We start from the raw sequence: 20,993 nt of genomic DNA on the forward strand, positions 1-20,993 counted from the left end.
ATTGTCACAGATGCCATATTTTCTTCAACAACTGCAACCATCTGCACTCGTTGCACCTCTGCCCATGCCAGGATATTCACCAGAACCGTCCAACATTTACTCAGGCTCGGTTACAGAGATGCAACAATCTGCCTTGCTTTACAGTGGGCACTGTGGTTGTGTTTCAGCCGTAGTAAGTTTCTACTGTAGTTCATTACAGTGGCAGAACCATGGTAGACGCCAAAGAGGAGAGACTTCATATGAGCAGATGAGGCCGTGACCTCAGGACGGGGTCTTGGCAAGGTCACCTTGGCACGATGTAACCATATGGCTTCTGCAGACACAGAGAGCCGTGATTGGGTAGTGGGTGGCTATGGTAGTGCTCCACTAGGGCTGACAGGGAGGAAAATGTCATCTCTAACTCCAGGAACAGCCGGGAGTCCTAAACCATAAACAAACACAATGAAATTAACATCAAACAAGACAGAGATAGTACTGGAATCCTCCGTTGTAATATTGATTTTGTCAGACAATCGACCTGGTAGACAGAAAAGGAAAAGACAGTGGTTCTGACCTCCTCAAAGAGCCTGTAGTTTCTGGCCTTGCACACACTCACATCCCACACCACCAGCACCTGATTCAATGAGAACAAATGTACATTATTCACTAAACCAGTTTCCTTTCAATTATCACTGTGTGATGTGTGGTGAATCCCTAGTTGTTTATGAATCACAGCATGTGTTGGTGTGAAAAGCACCTGAAACCCTGCCACTTCAAAGACTATCTAAACAATCCCCTCCTCACCACAACCCCCCGGACTTTGCTGATAGCTACATTACTGAGGAAAGTGTATTCACTATGCCTGTGATATGTAGCTGTCCCACCTAGCTACCTTAAGATGAATGCACTAACAGCAAGTCGCTCTGGATAAGAGCTACTGCTAAATGACTAAAATGTAAATGCATGGTGTACCTTTGATGTTTTTGTTCCTGAGTTCCTGAAGCAGTAGAGACCGTCCTGCGGTGTTCTGGAGCTTTCCTTAAATAACCTGCAATTAAAGCACATTAATAATACATCAGTCAGACTGCAGTCAGACATGTGTTCTGCTCTTCTCTCATGAGAAAACAGAGACCTGATTTTCAGGAAGTGGTTGAGCACACTGTGATTAAACACTATTGGGCGCTTAAGACCATTACACAAAAATTAACAGGGGGTGATCAACAAAAATTCAGTACAGAAATAATTAAGTGTGTCTTACTTTTCAACACTGCTTGTTTCTGTTGTGTCCAGGAACACAGAATCTGGTAATTGCATCTGAGGTCAGAAACAACGTGTGAAAAAACAACAACACATTAGAAGGATAGAATTGCATCAGCAGGCCAAGACTATTCTATAGTACACTGATCAATGAGACTAATCTATAGTGCACTGATCAACTTGAAGCTAATCATAGTAAACGGATCAATGAGACTAATCTGTAGTACAATGATCAATGAGACTAATCTATAGTGCACTGATCAATGAGCTAATCTATAGTAAACGGATCAATGAGACTAATCTGTAGTACAATGATCAATAGACTAATCTATAGTACAATGATCAATGAGACTAATCTAGTCCCCTGATCAATGAGACTAATCTGTAGTCCACTGATCAATGAGACTAATCTGTAGTCCACTGATCAATGAGACTAATCTGTAGTCCACTGATCAATGAGACTAATCTGTAGTCCCCTGATCAATGAGACTAATCTGGTAGTCCACTGGATCAATGAGACTAATCTATAGTGCACTGATCAATGAGACTAATCTATAGTGCACTGATCAATGAGACTAATCTATAGTGCACTGATCAATGAGACTAATCTATAGTGCACTGATCAATGAGACTAATCTATAGTCACGAATGAACATCTGTAGTACAATGATCAATGAGACTAATCTATAGTAACAATGATCAATGCACTAATCTGTAAGTACAATGATCAATGAGAACTATCTGTAGTCACATGAATATCAATGATACTAATCTATTGTACTGATCAACTGAGACTAATCTATAGTGCACTGATCAATGAGACTAATCTATAGTGCACTGATCAATGAGACTCAATGCTATAGTGCACTGATCAATGAGACTAATCTGTAGTCCACTGATCAATGAGACTAATCTATAGTGCACTGATCAATGAGACTAATCTATAGTGCACTGATCAATGAGACTAATCTGAGTCACTGATCAATGAGACTAATCTTAGTGCACTGATCAATGAGACTAATCTATAGTGCACTGGATCAATGAGACTAATGCTGTAAGTCACTGATCAATGAGACTAATCTATAGTGCACTGATCAATGAGACTAATCTATAGTGCACTGATCAATGAGACTAATCTATAGTGCACTGTATCAATGAGACTAATCTATAGTGCACTGATCAATGAGACTAATCTATAGTGCACTGATCAATGAGACTAATCTATAGTACACTGACCATGATTGTTTAATGAGACTATGGAATTGAGTAAACTGAGTAAACTTGACAACAAAACAACATACACAAAACCACACCACATAACGCAGGTGTTTTTCTCATAGCCTGTGTAAACTAGAGTTGTAGTCGATGGAGAACGGGTGGCAGGTAGTCTAGCGGTTCAGAGCGCTGGGCCAGTAATTGAAAGGTCGCTGGTTCGAAACGACTGGGTGAAAAATGTGTCTGTGCCCTTGAGCAATGCACTTAACCCTAGTCGTTCTGGTTAAAAGCGTCTACCAAATGACTTAAATGCAAAAATGTAAATGAGAATATAGAGGGTGCTTACATTCTCATAGTCTTCATCAGAGTCATAGTCAGTGTCCTTGGATGGATCCCTGCTCTTTCTTAAAGAGGCAGGCACCTCGTTCACTGGGGTCCGGAAGCTTTGTCCATCTGGAGAAGATCTTCTGAGAAGAAAGATGGTGTTTTAAACTGTGCTGTATTTGTGTGTTGTAAAATATAACAATCTTGAAATCAAACTATAGTTCAACAGAGCAAAAAGTAAAGTTTTCCTCTATGAAAGGAAACAGGGATTACCTGTATCTGTTGGATACTGAAAGGAGACACTTACTGTGCTGACCCTCCAGGTGGTTTAGGCTTGGCCGCAGGACATGGAAGTTTGGGTACCAGGGGTGGTTTGTACAGTCCAGGCTTGGTGTGGTTCAGTGCTGGCAAGGCCTGTGGTGGGAGACCTGGAGCTGGTCTGGAGCTGAGGCAGTGGTTTGGCATGCTCGGAATGTGACTGGGTTTGTTGCCACGGTAACCCGGCGGACTAGGGCTGGAGTGCAGCACCATCTTCCTTTCCAGGTCGCTGCAGATGATCAGGGTCGCGGGAGACTGCATGGTCACTGGAACAGGGGGCATCCTGTCTTTATGTTTCCCCCCAGCTATGGTGGAGATTGACATCTGCCCCATCATCGCCTGCTTCTTTAGGTTGGCCATGGGAGGGGGGGGGGGYGGGGGGATCGGGCTCTTAGCACTCCATGCACTCCTCTCTGGGCTAGGCTTGAGGTGGGTGGGAGGAGGTTGAGGGGGGGCCTTATTTGGGATGTCCTTGTGTCCATGGTGGTTGTGGCTGACCTCACCGAGCTTGGGTGGAGCTAAGGGCGCTGGCGGTTTCTTTGGAAGGGGGCTGGTGGGGCTCCTGATGGGGCCGGGTACGGGAGGGGGGAGACCTTTGCAGAATCCTGACATGGACTCTTGTCTGAACTGGCATGGGACTGGAGGAGGTGGGTAGGATGGTGGTGGAACGGTTGGCCTTCCTTCAATAGCAGCATAATACGATAGTCAGAGACAGAAAAAAACTGGAAAATGTGCATTTGTAATACAGTAAATCACCTACAAAACGATAGGATTCAAAATTATTTCAGCATAGTTATCATTTAGCCATAAAAGATGGGGCCATTAGTTTGAATTGTGATGACATGCCAATCCCATCAAGGGCAGTTTATCACAGTTATAGCACCAGCCACATCAAAGACAGCATCAAACTCAAAGACATTTACTATTCTGTAGGTCTACCTGTAGGTGTTGGTGGGCTATCTGGTTTTTCATAGTCATCCTCATCGTCGTCTTCATCCTCTAACATGTAATCTAGACATGAAAATGACATCATTGTTAGTGCACAGAGTTAATTGTATGAAACAAGTGTTGTGAAACTGAGCCATATTGCTTCAGAAGTGAGTAGTATGTCTTACTGCCTTCTGGGTCATCTGTGGTATGGGTTATGTCCATGGGGCGCTCGATCGATCCATAGAAGCTGTCTGCATCAGATTCGGAGTCACTATGGCAACAGAGTATTGTTATTGTCTACTAAGGACAAAGGGAGGACTACATTAATCACCTTGTATTTAATAAATTCACTAATCATGTATTCACTGACTCCCATGCATACTTGTTATAACACAGCAAGAGCTTACACTGTATATCAATCTAGAAGATAAAACCTACAGGCTCAGAAAGTCAATCAGAGCATGCAGCCAAACTGTCACCTATTTATCAGAAAAAGGAAGTAACCACAGATGATATGATTGTGTGAAGGAAGGGTTGTGTTGACTTACCTTGGAACATGTGAATCCCTTCTGTCATTGTAGTGATCAATTTCTTTCCGCAGATTTCGCATCCATTTCTTTCAGTAGACAAAAATAATCAGTATTACATTGTGATTAATACATTTACATTTGACATTTTATTCATTTCACAGATGCTCTTATCCAGAGCAACTTACAGTAAGTAGTGAGTGCATACATTTCACTATGTATATATACACTATATAATCAAAAGTATGTGGACACCCCTTCAAATGAGCGGATTCGGCTATTTCAGCCAGATCAGTTGCTGAACGGTGTATAAAATCGAGCACACAGCCATGCAATCTCCATAGACAAACATTGGCAGTAGAATGGCCTTACTGAAGAGCTCAGTGACTTTCAATGTGGCACCATCATAGGATGCCAACTCAGCTCATCTCATTTCTGAACTGCTAGAGCTGCCCCCCGGTCAACTGTAAGTGCTGTTATTGTGAAGTGGAAACAAGAACAGCTCAGCCGCAGAGTGGTAGGCCACACAAGCTCACAGAACGGGACGAGTGCTGAAGTGCGTAGCGCGTAAAACTCGCCTGTCCTCGGTTGCAACACTCACTACCAAATTCCAAACTGCCTCTGGAAGCAGCGTCAGCACAACTGTTCTTCAGGAGCTTCATGAAATGGGTTTCCATGGCCGAGCAGCCATGGAATATATATAGTGATGACTCACGCTTCACCATCTGGCAGTCCGACGGACAAATCTGTGTTTGGCGAATGCCAGGAGAACGCTACCTACCCCAATGCATAGTGCCAACTATAAAGTTTGGTGGAGGAGGAATAATGGTCTGGGGCTGTTTTTCATGGTTTGGGCTAGGCCCCTTAGTTCCAGTGAAGGGAAATATTTATGCTACAGTGTACAATGACATTCACAACGATTCTGCGCTTCCAACTTTGTGGCAACAGTTTGGGGAAGGCCCTTTCCTGTTTCAGCATGACAATGGCCACGTGCACAATTCGAGGTCCAGACAGAAATGGTTTGTTGAGATCAGTGATGAATAACTTGACTTGCCTGATGAATAAATAACTTACCTCAACCCTATTGAAGGGGGGACCAACTTCATATTAATGCCCATTATTTTGGAATGAGATGTTCGACGAGCAGCTGTCCACATATTTCTGGTCATGTAGTGTGTGGTGTGTCCAAACTTTTGACTGGCACTGTATATATATATACATATATACATATACATACATATATATACACACACACACACACACATATATATATATATACACACACAGTACCAGTCAAACGTTTGGACACACCTACTCATTCAAGGGTTTTAAGTCTCATTTTTACTATTTTCTAGATTGTAGAATAATAGTGAAGACATCAAAACTATGAAATAACACATATGGAATCATGTAGAAAGCAAAAAAAACGTATATTTTAGATTTGCGAATCTTCAAAGTACATGGCAGTTGTAACCAACAAATTCAAATTTGGACTCATCAGACCATAGGACAGATTTCCATTGTCCATTGCTCGTGTTCTTTGGGCCAAGTCTCTTCTTCTTATTGGTGTCTTTTAGTAGTGGTTTCTTTGCAGCAATTCGACCATGAAGGCCTGATTCACGCAGTCTTCCTCTGAACAGTTGATGTGTAATGTGCCTGTTACTTGAACTCTGTGAAGTATTTATTTGGGCTGCAATCAGAGGTGCAGTTAACTCTAATGAACTTATCCTCTGCAGCAGAGGTAACTCTGGGTCTTCCTTTCTTGTGCGCGTCCTCATGATAGCCAGTTTTCCATATGCTTGATGGTTTTTGCGACTGCACTTGAGAAGAAACTTTCTTCTTGACATTTTCCAGATTGACTGACCTTCATGTCTTAAAGTAATGATGTTGTTTCTCGTTGCTTATTTGAGCTGTTCTTGACATAATATGGACTTGGTCTTTTTACCAAATAGGGCTATCTTCTGTATATCTTCTGCTCAGCCCAGTCAAAACTGTTCGCTGCTCTGGCACCCCATGGTGGAACAAACTCCCCTCACGACGCCAGGTCAGCGAGTCAATCACCACCTTCCGGGAGACACCTGAAACCCCACCTCTTTAAGGAATACCTAGGATAGGATAAAGTAATTCCTTCTCACCCCCCCCCCCCCCCCTTAAAAGATTTAGATGCACTATTGTAAAGTGGCTTGCCTGGATGTCATTAAGTGAAAGTCCCCAATTTGTAAGTCGCTCTGGATAAGCGAGCTCTAAATGACTTAAATGTAAATGTATACATTTACATTACATTTAAGTCATTTAGCAACGCTCATCTTATCCAGAGCGACTTCACAATTGGTGCATACCACCCCTACCTTGTCACAACACAACTGATTGGCTCCAAAGCATATAGAAGGAAAGAAATTCCACAAATGAACTTTTAATAAGGCACACCTGTTAATTTAAATTGCATTCCAGGTGACTTACCTCTGAAGCTGTTGAGAGAATGCCAAGAGTGTGGAAAAGCTGTCATCAAGGCAAAGGGTGGCTACTTTGAAGAATCTTCAAATATAAAATATATTGATTGTTTAACACTTTTTTCGTACTACATTATTCCCATGTGTTATTTCATAGTTTTGATGTTCTCGCTAGATTATGTCCAATGTAGAAAATAATACAAATAAGGAAAGCCCCTGAATGAGTTGGTGGTCCAAAACTGCTGTGACTCGGTACAAACCACACACACACACAACACACACACACACACACACACACACACACACACACACACACACATATATATACATATATATATATATATATAAATATATATATAAATAATTAATTATATATCTTCTGTTACTAGGAATGTGAGAGGTTCTTAATCTGTACGTATCGACCCTCACCCTTCTCTCATCCTCACTGGCTGCTGAGAAGTACCAGGTACGGTGCTTCTTACTGAAGTGGACAATTTTGAAGGGAAACACATTACTGGAGGTGGTCTCTTCTGCTGCCCTCATCACCCTGCCAACGAGAGGAATAGAAACTGAAACCACACATTAAAGAACACTACATAAGTAGCTTACATTTATGAAACAAATACAGTATACACTGAGTGTACAAAACCTTAAGAACACCTGCTCTTTCCATGACAGACTGACCAGGTGAATCCAGGTGAAAGCTATGATCTCTTATTGATGTCACTTGTTAAATCCACTTCAAATCAGTGTAGATGAAGGGGAAGAGACATGTTAAAGGTTTCTTAAGCCTTGAGACAACTGAGACATGGATCGAGTAAGTGTGCCGTTCAGAGAGTGAATGGGCAAGACAAAAGATTGAAGTGCCTTTGAATGAGGTATGGTAGTAGGTGCCAGCCTGTTTGTGTCAAGAACTGCAACGCTGCTCCATTCTCCACCTTCAATAGTTTCCCTTGTGTATAAACAAATGGTCCACCACCCAAAGGACATCCAGCAAACTTGACAACTGTGGGACGCATCGGAGTGGGGGGGCTGCAACTCAATATTAGAAAGGTGTTCTTAATGTTTTGTACACTCAGGTTATATACATAAAGTACAAGCCCCCTCACTCTGACCAATCCAATTTCACATTTTGTCGGTGAAACCATCTGGCAACTGTGTCATTGGTTTATTAATGCATTACCGTTTTCATCACATTATTGCTGTAATAACATATCATGCCTCCTATGTCACATACAGTATGCTGTGTGAGCTGAATAGGCCTGGCCATGTTTCAGTGTGCTAGAGCTGCACAGCTGTATTAACGCTCTATTTATACTCAGCCTCAGCAGGGAGAGGAGACTCCAGACATGTAATTACACAGTTACACAGTTACCACCATGGAATTGCAGCATACCTCTATAGGGAAGGACTCATTAGAGGGAGGAACTCAATGAAAACACCACAGGGTATGATAGAGCCTACTTCAATAGCCACTTTAACTTTCCAAATGTCAAACAAATATGGAAAAGAGATGGTAGAACATTGCCGTCTCCATTATTGGCTTGTGACCTGATGTATGAATTGATATGACGATATGACGAGTGTTTGGTAATCGTAAGCAAAACCTCTAAAAGCTTTATAGAGATGATCTCATTCAGCAGGAAGTGGCACATCAACACTCAAAATCAAATCAAATTGTATTTGTCACATGAAACGAATACAACAGGTGTAGACTTTAGCATAAAAAATGCTTATGAGCCCTTTTCAGACAAGAAAAGTTGGCCCCCCAAAAATCAGAAAAATAAATAGTAACACAATAAAATAACAATAACAAGACTATATACAAGGAGTACTGGTACCGAGTCAATGTGCAGGGGTACGAGGTAGTTGACATATTTTAGGTCATATGTGCATGTAGGTAGGGGTGACCAGGCAATCAGGATAGATAGTAAACAGAGCAGCAGAAGCGTATGTGAAGACTGTGAAAGAGTTTGAAAGTGTCTATGTTGTGACTGTGTGTGTGGCGTCAATATACATGTGTTTGTGTGTTTTGTGTGTGTGGGGGTAGAGTCCAATGAGTGTTTGTGTGTTTTGTGTGTGGGGGGGTAGAGTCCAATGAGTGTGTGGGTAGAGTCCAGTGAGTGTTGGGGTAGAGTCCAATGAGTGTGTGGGTAGTGCCGTGTGTGTGTGGGTAGAGTCCAGTGAGGGTGTGGGTAGAGTCCAGTTGAGTGTGTGGGTAGAGTCCAGTGAGGTGTGGGGTAGATCAGTGAGTGTGTGGGTAGTGCCATGTGTGTGGGGTAGAGTCCAGTGAGGTGTGTGCGGTAGAGTCCAGTGAGGTGTGGGTAGAGTCCAGTGAGTGTGGGGTAGAGTCCAGTAGTGTGTGGGTAGAGTCCAGTGTGTGTGTGGGTAAGTCCAGTGAGTGTGTGGTAGAGTCCAGTGAGTGTGTGGGTAGAGTCCAGTGAAGTCGTGTGTGGGTAGAGTCCAGTGAGTGTGTGGGTAGATCCAGTGAGTGTGTGGGTAGAGTCCAGTGAGTGTGTGGGTAGAGTCCAGTGAGTATGTGGGTAGAGTCCAGTAAGTATGTGGGTAGAGTCCAGTAAGTGTGCATAGAGCCGGTGCAACAGAGTCAGTACAAATAAAAAGGGGGGAAATGCAAATACTCAGGGTAACCATGTGATTAACTATTCAGCAGTCTTATGGCTTGGGGGTAGAAGCTGTTCAGGAACCTTTTGGTCCCAGACTTGGTGCTCCATTCTATGACCTGGGTGGCTGGAGTCTTTTAAAATTCTTAGGGTCTTCCTCTGACACCGCCTGGTATAGAGGTCCTGGATTGCAGGGAGCTCGGCCCCAGTGATGTAGCGCCTTGAGGTCTGTAGCGCCTCTGTAGCGCCTTGAGGTCTGATGCCAAGCAGTTGCCATACCAAGCAGTGATGCAGCCAGTCAAGATCCTCTCAATGGTGCAGCTGTAGAACTTTTGTAGGATCTGAGGACCCATGCCAAATCTTTTCAGCCTCCTGAGGGGGAAGAGATGTTGTCGTGCCCTCTTCACGACTGTGCTGGTGTGTTTGGACCATGATAGGACCTTAGTGATGTGGACACCGAGGAACTTGAAGCTCTCGGCCCGCTCCACTACAACCCTGTCGATGTGAATGGGTATGTGCTCGGCCCCTAGTTCACGATCAGCTCCTTTGTCTTGCTGACTTTGAGGGACAGGTTGTTGTCCTGGCACCACTGCCAAGTCTCTGACCTCCTCCCTATAGGCTGTCTCATCGTTGTAGGTGATCAGGCCTACCACCGTTGTGTCCTCTGCAAACTTAATGATGGTGTTGAAGTCGTGCGTAGCCACGCAGTCAAATGGTAAACAGGGAGTACAGGTGCAGACTAAGCACGCACCCATGAGGGGCCCCCGTGTTGAGGGTCAGCGTTGTGGATGTGTTGTTGCTTACCCTCACCACCTGGGGTGCCGGCCTGTCATGAAGTCCAGGATCCAGTTGCAGAGGGAGGTGTTCAGTCCCAGGGTCCTTCGCTTAGTGATGAGCATGGAGGGCACTATGATATTGAATGCTGAGCTATAGTCAATGAACAGCATTCTCACGTAGGTGTTCCTTTTGTCCAGGTGGGAAAGAACAGCACATTGAGAAATGCTTTCATTGTCAGCAGACTTTCTCATCTGATCAGGATTTCTCATCATAACAAACTGATTGCAACTGACAATACCAGCTGTATTTAAACATTAATTAATAATCATATGTAGGCCTATGTGAGAATGCCAACATGTTTTGCCCGAAGCCTATTCAAATTTATGTACTTCTGTGCAAAAAGAAGGACACAATAGTGAACACTGACCTGTTGTAGCCATTGAGAGAGAAAGCTCCTTGCGGTGCAGGACTGGTGCTGCTCTTGAAGTAATACACACATCCCTTGTGGATGATTAAGTAGCGAAGAGGCCCTGTAAGATTGCAGAAGGAAAGAAAGAAAGGTCTCACAAATAAGCCAGGCATAAAAGCAAATATGTTCTTCCTAATTTGATGAATCTCCATCCCTGCTCCAGGACTGGTGAAATAAATGTGGTGTTGAGATGAAAGTATGCAGTGCCACTCATCTCAGACCTTTGTCAGAATCCCTTGGTACAGTAAACATTAATGAGCCATGTAATGTATGTATGCATGTATGTAATGTTATGTACTGTAGGGCTACTCACACTTCATAAGGCTGAACTGGCTCCCTCCTTTCTTGTGCACATAACCAGAGTGGCACACACCCCCTGGCATGGTGAGCAGGTTCTGGGCCCCGATGGCCCTCATGGGGATGGGCCAGGAGATCTCTGCTGAAGTCATGTTTCTGAGCGTACAAGGAGGGAGAAATAACACATCATACACCACAGTACATATCACAGAGCTGGCAGTGGGCTGAATGTATGGGTTCGTATATGTTTATTTAACTTGACATTTCTGAGATGCAACGCTAAATTATTCTCTCAGCAGCTGCATCGTTCAATAAGACCACAGTGAACTCTGAATCTGATTGTACAAAAACAGCAACACATCATGAGCAAGAAGCACTTGAAGACTTGAGGATTCAGACCATATCAACATAATAAAATAAACATCTCATAACGGCTCAGTCCTAGAAACATCTTACATATCCTGACACATCAACTTTCTCTCCACTTCAAACTCACAAGACAGCAAACATTTCACTGCAATTTGTCCTCATTAAGTTCCATCAACAATGACACCACATCAATTCTACATAGATATAGAAACAAAGAAACAAGCACCCCAGCCAATAGGTCTGCCACCCAATCTAAACCCTCATAATGCCTGGGAAACGTGCCCCATCAGCAGCTTACCTCCTGCTCATTCGTCTCCTGAGGGTCTGAACTGCTGAGCTCTCCCTGAGGAGATCCATGAATAAACCCAATGAGAGAACCACACCACTCTGACTCTGCTAACTTCTAAATCAGACTGAGACAGAGAGAGGACGTGCTAAGGCAGACTCAGAGAGACACACACCACACTCTCCTCTAAATCTCTAAAACCCTAATACAGCCGGAAAACCTGCAGTCTCAAATCTTGACCCTGAACCGGACAAGCGGACAGGAAACTGGACGTTTCCCCTGGAATGTGCCTCATGCCCTTTCAGAGCTGTTGATTGCACCCTGTGTTGTGGGCTTCCTGCCTTGCCGCCCACTGTGCCTGCCTTGCCTTTCCTTGCCCTGACGATGGCTGCCTGCCTTCTGGGAGGGAGTACAAGGAAACCAGCAGCCTCCAGACCCACAAGGACAAATATACTAGGAAGGGAGCACCAGAGGAGGGGAGAGGTGGCTTCCGTTGAGGGGCGCAAGATCTGACTGTTAGATAAGGATGGAAATGAGGCATGGGGAATCTGCATCTCTCCCCAGAGTCAGTCAGGGGTAATCTGCATCTCTCCCCAGAGTCAGTCAGGGGTAATCTGCATCTCTCCCCAGAGTCAGTCAGGGGTAATTTAACTCTCTACAGGAGGAAACAGCCAGGCAGGGAGATTCAATAAGGATGCAGGAATGTAGTTTAGTCTGATTCGTGGATTAGGAGGGGAAGAAAAGTATGAGGTATTTCTGCAACTGCTTTCATGTTTAAATGTGTTTATGCAACGTATCTTAAGCATCTAAATTGAACTGTGACGAGGCAAGCAGATTGACGTTGGACTCAGTTGGGTGGACTCAGTTGGGTGGACTCAGCTGGGTGGCTTGGTCATTTCTGACCGGTTTGTGGCCTCTGCTACAAGGGGACTTGAAAGGACAACGGCAGCATTTATCTGTCCTGCAGCCACCTTTTGATGTTTGTGTTGTTTCCACTGGGAAGCGATAACCGCTGTTGAAAAGGCAGGCAGGGTGTGGGACCTACGGACAGATTCATTCCACCAACCTAACTGCATGTTCTGGCTATTTTTGGTGTTGGATACTTGTGGTTGTAAAGGGGAAAGAGAGATTAAATTAGGAACTTTACTCTGTGATTAACAATGGAGGACTGCATGAACAGAATGGTCTCTTTGTGTGAAGAATAATTTCCATTACACCTAACTCATTGCAGTTAACCGTATCTTATATATAGTAAGTGAGAGAAATGCATTATCAGAGCTATGGCGTATTACAATATTTCAGATGTATTAGTTGTCAGTAATAATCAACAAAACAAACTTGATTAAAGTAATACTTTAGCATGCTAGCAGATACCCATAGACTTCCAGTCAATGCGCTAACGCTAGTAAGCATTGGCTCGCAAAACTACCTTTGACTTCCTTCATACTGGACACAGATACATAAAAATAGTATCGACAAGTTCATCTGACTCTGGGGAAAAATCTCTAAGTATCCCTTTATAGGGTCCAAATCCACAGTCACCTTGAATGTAAGAAGTGCTTTTCAGCACAAACATGTGGGTTCTGAACTCTCTAACCTCACTGCTTAGTGAAACAGAGATGCTAATTAGGATAAGAGAACTCCTTCTTGCCAGGAACTCAGATGTAAACAGGAGTGGCAAGTATAAAATACCAGATAATTATTCACACCTACTTCCTACTGCTGCCTGGAACAATCTACCGGCAAACTACTCAACACAACCCATGTTTCTAGAGGAGAAACTAAATGAAACTGTTTTTCAAAAATATAGTGTGAACGATTCACAGTGTGCTCTCACCCATGCAACTATGATTTTGCCCTTTTCATGAGAGTGCTTGGTAGACTTTACACTACTCCTTCCTTCCTGTTCTACACATTAAAATGGAAACAACCACAAAGGTGTTGGGAAAACACATTCTCTGAATGACTACTCAGCATAACAGGGACAGCGAGCGAAAGATCAGTATCATTAACTGTGTCATAACCTTTGACATACATTTCCCATCACAATATTGCCAAGTTCAACCTCATGATTATATCTCTTGTTTTGCAGATGTCTGCTGTTAGTGAAAAAACGAATAGCAGCTGGTTCCACCACAGTCGGAAGAACGTTGATGAGCATAGTCTCACAGGTGTACAACACTCACAGCTGTTGGACAGTCTAAAGGTGTAGGCTTTCTACACAGAGGAAGTGGAGTAAGCAAGGCCATGTAGGGGACATGATGAGTTTCTGTTCTAAAAGGTCCAATGAAGCTGTTTTTAGCTCAATATCAAATCATTTCTGGGTAACTATTAAGTACTTTACTGTGATTGTTTTCAAATAAAATGGTCAAAAAGAAACTAAAATAGAAACAATAATATTGCTAGGACTGTCTGGGAATGTTCTGAGTGGGGAGGGGAAAACTACAAAAAATTGCTGTTATTGGCAGAGAGGTTTGGAACTCTTTCTTATTGGTGAGGACACCAGGCAGGCCTGAAATTCCATCCCACCAAAACAGGTTGAACGTTCAGGCGGTCTTTTCAAAACAGTTCTTACACTAAAAGGGCATTATCATAATTTTCACAGTATTATTCCAACCTCATAGCGTGGAAATATATATAAAACAAAGGACAATTACATTGACAACACTGGGCATTTAAAAAAAAAAAGATTCACAGGTGAATAGGTTTCTGTTCCCCTGGTCAACAAAGTTTCCGACTAAACATAATATGTACATTTCTTTCAGCATTCACTCATGGTAGGCCACCCTGTAGCAGCAACAACCTCATTCTGCTTTTTGGGGGAGCTTGGCTTTCCCCCGCATCACTTCCTGTCTCCTAATATGAGCATGGCCTCTCTACAGGAAGTAGACAGGACTCCACACAGTTTAATAATATGAGGAAAGAAAGAGGGAGGCAGTGCGTGCCCAGAATAATAAATACTGTAGAAAAGCAGCAACATGACAAAACAAGCACCAGCTCCTCTCATTAGAGATTCAGGACTAAGAGCTTTAGTTTAGATTTAGGACTAAGAGCTTTAGTTTAGATTCCGGACTGAGAGCTTTAGTTTAGGGGATGCGTCCCTTTTACTTTCCTGAATATGTTAATCACAATCAGAGAGTAACACAGTGATCAAGTAAAAGTGTGTGTTCACGAATGGGAGTGCCCTTGAGCGCAAATTTGTTTCCTGTAAACAGGATTTTCAATATTACTGTATTTAAACAGTTGCAAACACCTTTGCTTTATAACTCCCAATAAAATAAGCTGTCCAGCAGTTAAATTGATGACATATCAGTGTTTGTTGACCATCATACAGTCAGTTGAAACCATGATAGCCATCCTCTTCCACACTGGTAGGGCTACTTGTCATGAATGATCTCACTGGCACCTGACTTCAAGTCTTTCTCTTTCACTGCATCACCAAATATACAAAAACTGAGTAAGTAGGAAAGTAGGAAAGTCTTATGCCTCACACTTACATGAAATCCCGTTCCCAACACATTCTCACGCTGGGCTTGCTCCCAAGGACAAACAACTTCTTTTTTCTTACTGACACAGCCATGGGTGGTGCAAGGCAGTCCTCGCTACCATGTTATTTCCGACAGGTTGAGCAGACAGACGGACGTACAGAAGACAGGGACAGACAGACAGAGTGTGCTACTGTACTGATAAATAGATAGATACTCCTGGTAGAGCCTGATGGGGCTGTCCGTCTGAGGTGCTGCCTGAATGCTGAGACCCAGCGGCACATTTCCGGAGGGCCTCGTCTCGGGGCCCACTATCCACATTGGCTGACGTGACTGAGAAGCTACTTCCTGCTCTCTGAGGCGGAGCGGCTGATTGGACGACGCCCTCATACATTCAGCCTCTCAGCCCACAGGGCCACAGACAGTGTGCTGGCTGTTGGAGGGACTTTCCACCCCCCAGCACCATGGAACAATGAAAGGGGTCACACCGTCACGGACAAATATCCCGAGAGTGCCACTATGACCTATAGGCAGAACACCATGCATTCTACATTCTACATGTATTCTGTATTCTACAATGTGCATCCAAATCACGTACATCTGAGAGTAATACAGTATATCAACCATGTGTAATACATAAAAAATGGTTATTACACATTAATAACACAAACGACTTTCTTACTTTCTAGTGTCCTTTGATCAACATCCTATGTGTAGACCAAATATCAAAGCTTGCTAAAGGACGTAGCTGGTAGCACAGGAGGTTAGCTTATGGTATTAGCGTGGCCTCTCATAAGTGATCCATGAGTATTAAACAATAACAATTCACAGATTTGAAATATACAGCACAAGGAAAAACCCTGTCCATAGATCTATCCATTAAACAGACTATTAACACTATCAGCAGCTAAATTATGTTTATTTGACATGAATATTGTGCTTACCCATTGAGTCCTGCAGAAGTAAACTGCTCTCTCTTCTTAACATCAATGATTTGCAGTGAACACAAGGCCACTTCCTGCACTTATTTAGAACCATCAAGTACACTGGTACCCTCCCATTTACACCTTGAAGGCTAAGTATGTACACAAGCCAGAACACTTGAAACAACTTGTCACGCCCATGTTTTTAGATCATTTACTAAATATAATTTAGTCCAAACTTCATGCGCCATTGAAGAGAAATACGCACAGCATCAACTTCTCTTAAAATGTAGATAAGTGCTCCACATTTGGATACATAAGATTCAAAATCAAATGCTCTGATAGGCCTATACTGTAATTAAGCTATTAAAAAGAAAATGTGGGTGCCATGGTCCTTTTTGTGTTGTACTTTGCTTTTAGAAATGTAATGTTTAAGTTTGTTACTTTTTATTCTGTTTCTTACTCTGTAAGTGTCCTTTGGTATCTTGAAAGGCGTAAACAAAATGTATTATTATTTATTATTATTATACAATCAAGATAATTTGGTGTGGTCGTTCTTTTGTCACTAAACTCCACAAACAACTATTTGATACAGTATCAAAGTCATTGGAGTGGTAAAATACTTTATGGACTCATGTTTCTATGGACTTTTTTCATATTAAATAAGATATAGCCTAGCTAAGTCAGGGATGGGCAACTTTGATGGGGTGGGGGCCACAAAATATCTGAACTCATCATGAGGGGCCGCAGTGGCTTGCGGGTCTGCATACGCACACATGCAATCAGAGCCGGCCCTAGCCCTTTGGGGGCCCTAAGTAAAAACATTTGGGGAGGGGGCTACCTTCACAGCGGAGATTTAAAAACATACTTTTTAGAGAATTTCCTGCAATTCTACATATTTTGCAATGGGGCATAGAGAAAATGTTGTACTTTTATAAAGCAAGATGGATGCAATTCAACACATCTTACCATGGTTCGAAGAGAAGATTTGGCAATTTTATGAATTATTTCATGCAGTTCTACTCGTTTGGACATGGGGCAGAGAGAAAAAAAATCTGTTTTAAAGCTAATTTCCTGCAATCCTACACATTTTGCCATAGGGTGGAGAGAAATGTTTGCAGTTTGTTTTATAAGATATCTAAGTGAGAGTGACTAACAAAATCAATGGGGGCCCCCGGGTTGGTAATTCCACCATGATTACTACAAGTTTAGAATGCTGGCTAGACAAATTTACCAATCTAAAAAATAATTGCTGACATGGGCTGTAAGTGACTGATAAGAGAAAAACTGCTGATGCACAATCAAATAAAAAAATGGTATCTTGTGAATTCTACTATTCCAACTCTCAACAGTAAGTTGAGACCTCGACTGAATTCCTAAAAAAGAATTTAAAAAATGTCCTAGTCCAATCAAAACTGAATGCAACCTGAACAACAGAAAGACCCCCCAGTCAGCTGTCCCCATACAGTGGGTATCATAAGTATTTGTGCGACAGGATTGAAATGGATTTAGTTGTGATTTTTTTGTTATTGAGCTACACAAAATACTCTAATGTCAAAGTGAAAAGAAAATTCTACAAAAGTTAACAAATTAATAAAAATGTAATAACTAAAATATAGTTGTTGCTAAAGTATTCAAGCCTTTTGTTTAGGCAAGCCTAATCTAGTTCAGGAGTAACATTTAGCTTAACAAATCACATAAGTGACATGGACTGACTGTCCATTTTGAATGACTACCCCTTCCTCTGTCCCCCATACATACAAAATCTGTTAAGGTCCCTCAGTCCCTCAAGCACAGATTCAACTACAAAGACCTGAGGGGTATCCTGCAAAGCAAGCTAGATCTACTCAAGGGTTTCTAAAGCTAACCAACTTCAGTTAACTTCACATTCCAGGTCAGGCTTCATCCGTACTATGACGGTGGATATTGCTAATCTGCCCGCTGCTAACTCTAGCAGCTGTGTAACTGTGCGTACACTGACTCTTCATTGAGACAATGCTGAAACATCAATCCATGGGCGAGTCAGTGCACATTTTAATTTTTGCCGAAATCGAAATGAAAGAAAAGTTATCTTGCAAATTCAGCAGAAGTGTTACATTGTGTGAAGTTTATAATGCATTCTGTCATTAATAAGTGGGTGATATATTTTTACATTACAATTTTTTAACAAAAGAAAACATTTGATTAATAAAATATTTAATAAGTTCAAATGAAGGGGATGATGACGCAATATTTGGAATCTGATTTTATTGGTCCTCAACTCACGGCCCAGTCATTTCATTCAGGGTATGTGGAGTTAGCTGTAAGTTTGTCTGTCCCGGAACAGGTTAGTTCTGAAGGATTCGTTGCCATAGAAATGTACCTGTCTAAAAGGTCAGTCACTTTCTTATGACCGGTTATCCCGAGTTGAACTCAGAGTTGACCAAAGTTACCTCGCTAACTAAGGCAGCTTTCAAAAGCCTCAAAGAAGGGCAGTATTGGTAGATGGGTAACAATGACAAATCAGACAATGAATATCTCTTTAAGCATAGTCAAACTAATAATGATGCTGTGGATGATGTACTAAACCACCCAGACACCACAAAGACAGTCATCCTTCTGAACTGAGTTGCAGGACAGGAAGGAAACTGCTGAGGGATGTCACCATGAGGTCATTGGTGATTTTAAAACAGCTACAGAGTTCAATGGCTGTGAAGTGAATTAACTGAGGATGGATCAACAACATTGTAGTTACTCCACAATAATAACCTAAATGACAGAGTGAAAAAAAAAATTGAAATATACAGAATAAAAATATTCCAAAACATGCATTCTGTATGCAACAAGGCACTGAAGTAAACATTTTGGCCTAAATGCAAAGCCTTATATTTGGGGCAAATCCAACACAACACTTCACTGAGTAACTGCCTCCGTATTTTCAAGCATGGTGGTGGCTGCATCATGGTATGGGTATGCTTGACGTCGGCAAAGCCTGGGGAGTTTTTCAGAATAAAAAGATACACCAAGCACAGGCAAAATCCTAGAGGAAAACCTGATTCAGTCTGCTTTACACCAGACACTGGGAGAGGAATTAAAAGAACCTACAACACAAGGCCAAATCTACACCGGAGTTGCTTACCAAGAAGACAGCTAATTTCCAGAGTGGCCAAGTTACAGTTTTGACTTAAATCTGCTTGAAAATCTATGTCAAGACTTAAATTGCTGTCTAGCCATGATCCTCAACACCTTGACAGAGCTTAAAGAATTTTGAAAAGAATAATAGGCAAATATTGCAGAATCCAGGTGTGCAATAATCACAGTTAAATTCATTTCAATCCCACTTTGGAGCAACAAAATGTGATCAAAAATCAAGGGGTGAATACTTATGACACCCAATGTATATGGCAGTAGCTTTGCTGTTACTATCTCCCCCATTTGCTTTTAGTAGTCGTCTGAGACAACGCTGAGAGAAAGCTGCTAGTGAAAGTGAAAGAGGGTGAGACTCACCATGGTGACTCCTGCTAGAACAGAACAGGCAGAGTACTAGCATGGAAAACAGATTAATGTGCATCACGTCACCAGACAGACCTGAGAGGAACTACTTGGACTACCTTGTCAGTTGGGCAACTTCCAGGTTGTGTTGTCTCTAACAGCCGATGCGTCCTAGTGTAGTTTGTGTATCACTGACTGACTTCTCCTGGTGGCTTTTTACACCCCCTGACAATCAAACCACACAAGCCAATCATCCACGCCCTCCAAGACACATTGAAAGTCTCACTGGGGAGAGTTGGGAAACAGAAATGCCACTGAAATAAGGAAGCAAGAACATAATGGAAGACAATCTACACACACACACAATACTTATCAAAATGTTTCTTCTTCACTGTCAGGTAGGAAGAGAAAGTAACTTGCATTGCTCTTTAGTTCATGTTCTAGATCCAAGGCCACCGCACAGACAAGGCTTAAAAGTTTAGCGGTTTTTACTTCAAAAATCTCAGGTGTACACAATCACAAACCAAACTCAGTCCCAGCGATAATATCCATGCTGCTGGAGGATTGTCCAAGATAGCCACTGCCACCACCCTTTGTCGGTTGCTCATCTGCCGTTGGTTCCTCCTTTTGTCGAGAATCATTTGGCAGTCGCTCCTCGTCGTCCGTTGTCATCAAGCGTGTACTTGCCTAGTTAAATAAATAAACGTGAAATATATATATATTTTTTACGTCTGTGGCACCCAGCCCGTGGTCCGGTCCAGTGCAGGCGACAGAAGGGGGAGAGGAAAACATGCATGAGCAGGGCGCCATTCTGAACAGGCGTATTCAACCACACATGTTTGGTCCATCTCTGGCTGCAAGGTAATCGGCGGCTGGGTGTGACGTGATCCCGGTGAAGGTTGAGGCTGTGGCGGCAGCAGTTCGGCGGTAGTCCTACTGTGGGAGAACGCAAATCTGCCCGGTTTCACATTGTACATAACTCTGAAATGTAATTACATGCACCATTCATTCTGATCACCCATTCGTACGTAAAGCAGCACACTGTCCATAACGTACAGTACGAAGTACAGCACATCCCATACATAACATCCCCCCCCACCCCTCCCTTTCCAAAACTATGGACTGGTACCATACATTGCATTTGGAAAGTATTCAGACCCCTTGACTTTTTCCACATTTTGTTATGTTACACCCTTATTCTGAAAGTAATTAAATAGTTGTTTTCCCTCATCAATCTACACACAATACCCCATAATTTTTAATGAGGTATTGTGTGTAGATTGATTAAGATTTTT

The 20,993-nt window shown here is 42.6% G+C and overlaps 1 protein-coding gene and 1 pseudogene across 4 annotated transcripts; one reads left to right on the forward strand and one right to left on the reverse strand.

The window, feature by feature from the left end:
• The window catches only part of LOC111980224 (uncharacterized), a 401,020-nt pseudogene that overhangs the window by 303,548 nt on the left and 76,479 nt on the right, over window positions 1-20,993 (forward strand).
• On the reverse strand, window positions 270-20,736 carry LOC111981838 (SH3 domain-binding protein 2-like). 4 transcript variants are annotated; one of them, XM_024013303.2, is made up of 13 exons: window positions 19,818-20,736; window positions 11,181-11,320; window positions 10,826-10,928; window positions 7,430-7,547; window positions 4,572-4,639; window positions 4,209-4,294; window positions 4,033-4,104; window positions 3,083-3,773; window positions 2,798-2,918; window positions 1,238-1,293; window positions 952-1,027; window positions 554-613; window positions 270-421 (listed from the first exon to the last, which is right to left on the reverse strand). In XM_024013303.2, the coding sequence occupies exons 2-13, from the start codon at window positions 11,314-11,316 to the stop codon at window positions 284-286; spliced, it is 1,725 nt and encodes a 574-aa protein (XP_023869071.1). In that variant the 5' UTR covers window positions 11,317-11,320; window positions 19,818-20,736; the 3' UTR covers window positions 270-283. The 4 variants fall into 4 exon arrangements, with proteins under 4 accessions (XP_023869071.1, XP_023869069.1, XP_023869068.1 ...); XM_024013301.2 differs by lacking the exon at window positions 19,818-20,736 and adding an exon at window positions 15,317-16,888 and having other exon boundaries at window positions 2,798-2,915; XM_024013300.2 differs by lacking the exon at window positions 19,818-20,736 and adding an exon at window positions 15,317-16,887.

This window comes from Salvelinus sp. IW2-2015, linkage group LG20 (genome assembly GCF_002910315.2).
Source record: "Salvelinus sp. IW2-2015 linkage group LG20, ASM291031v2, whole genome shotgun sequence".
NCBI lineage: Eukaryota > Metazoa > Chordata > Actinopteri > Salmoniformes > Salmonidae > Salvelinus > Salvelinus sp. IW2-2015.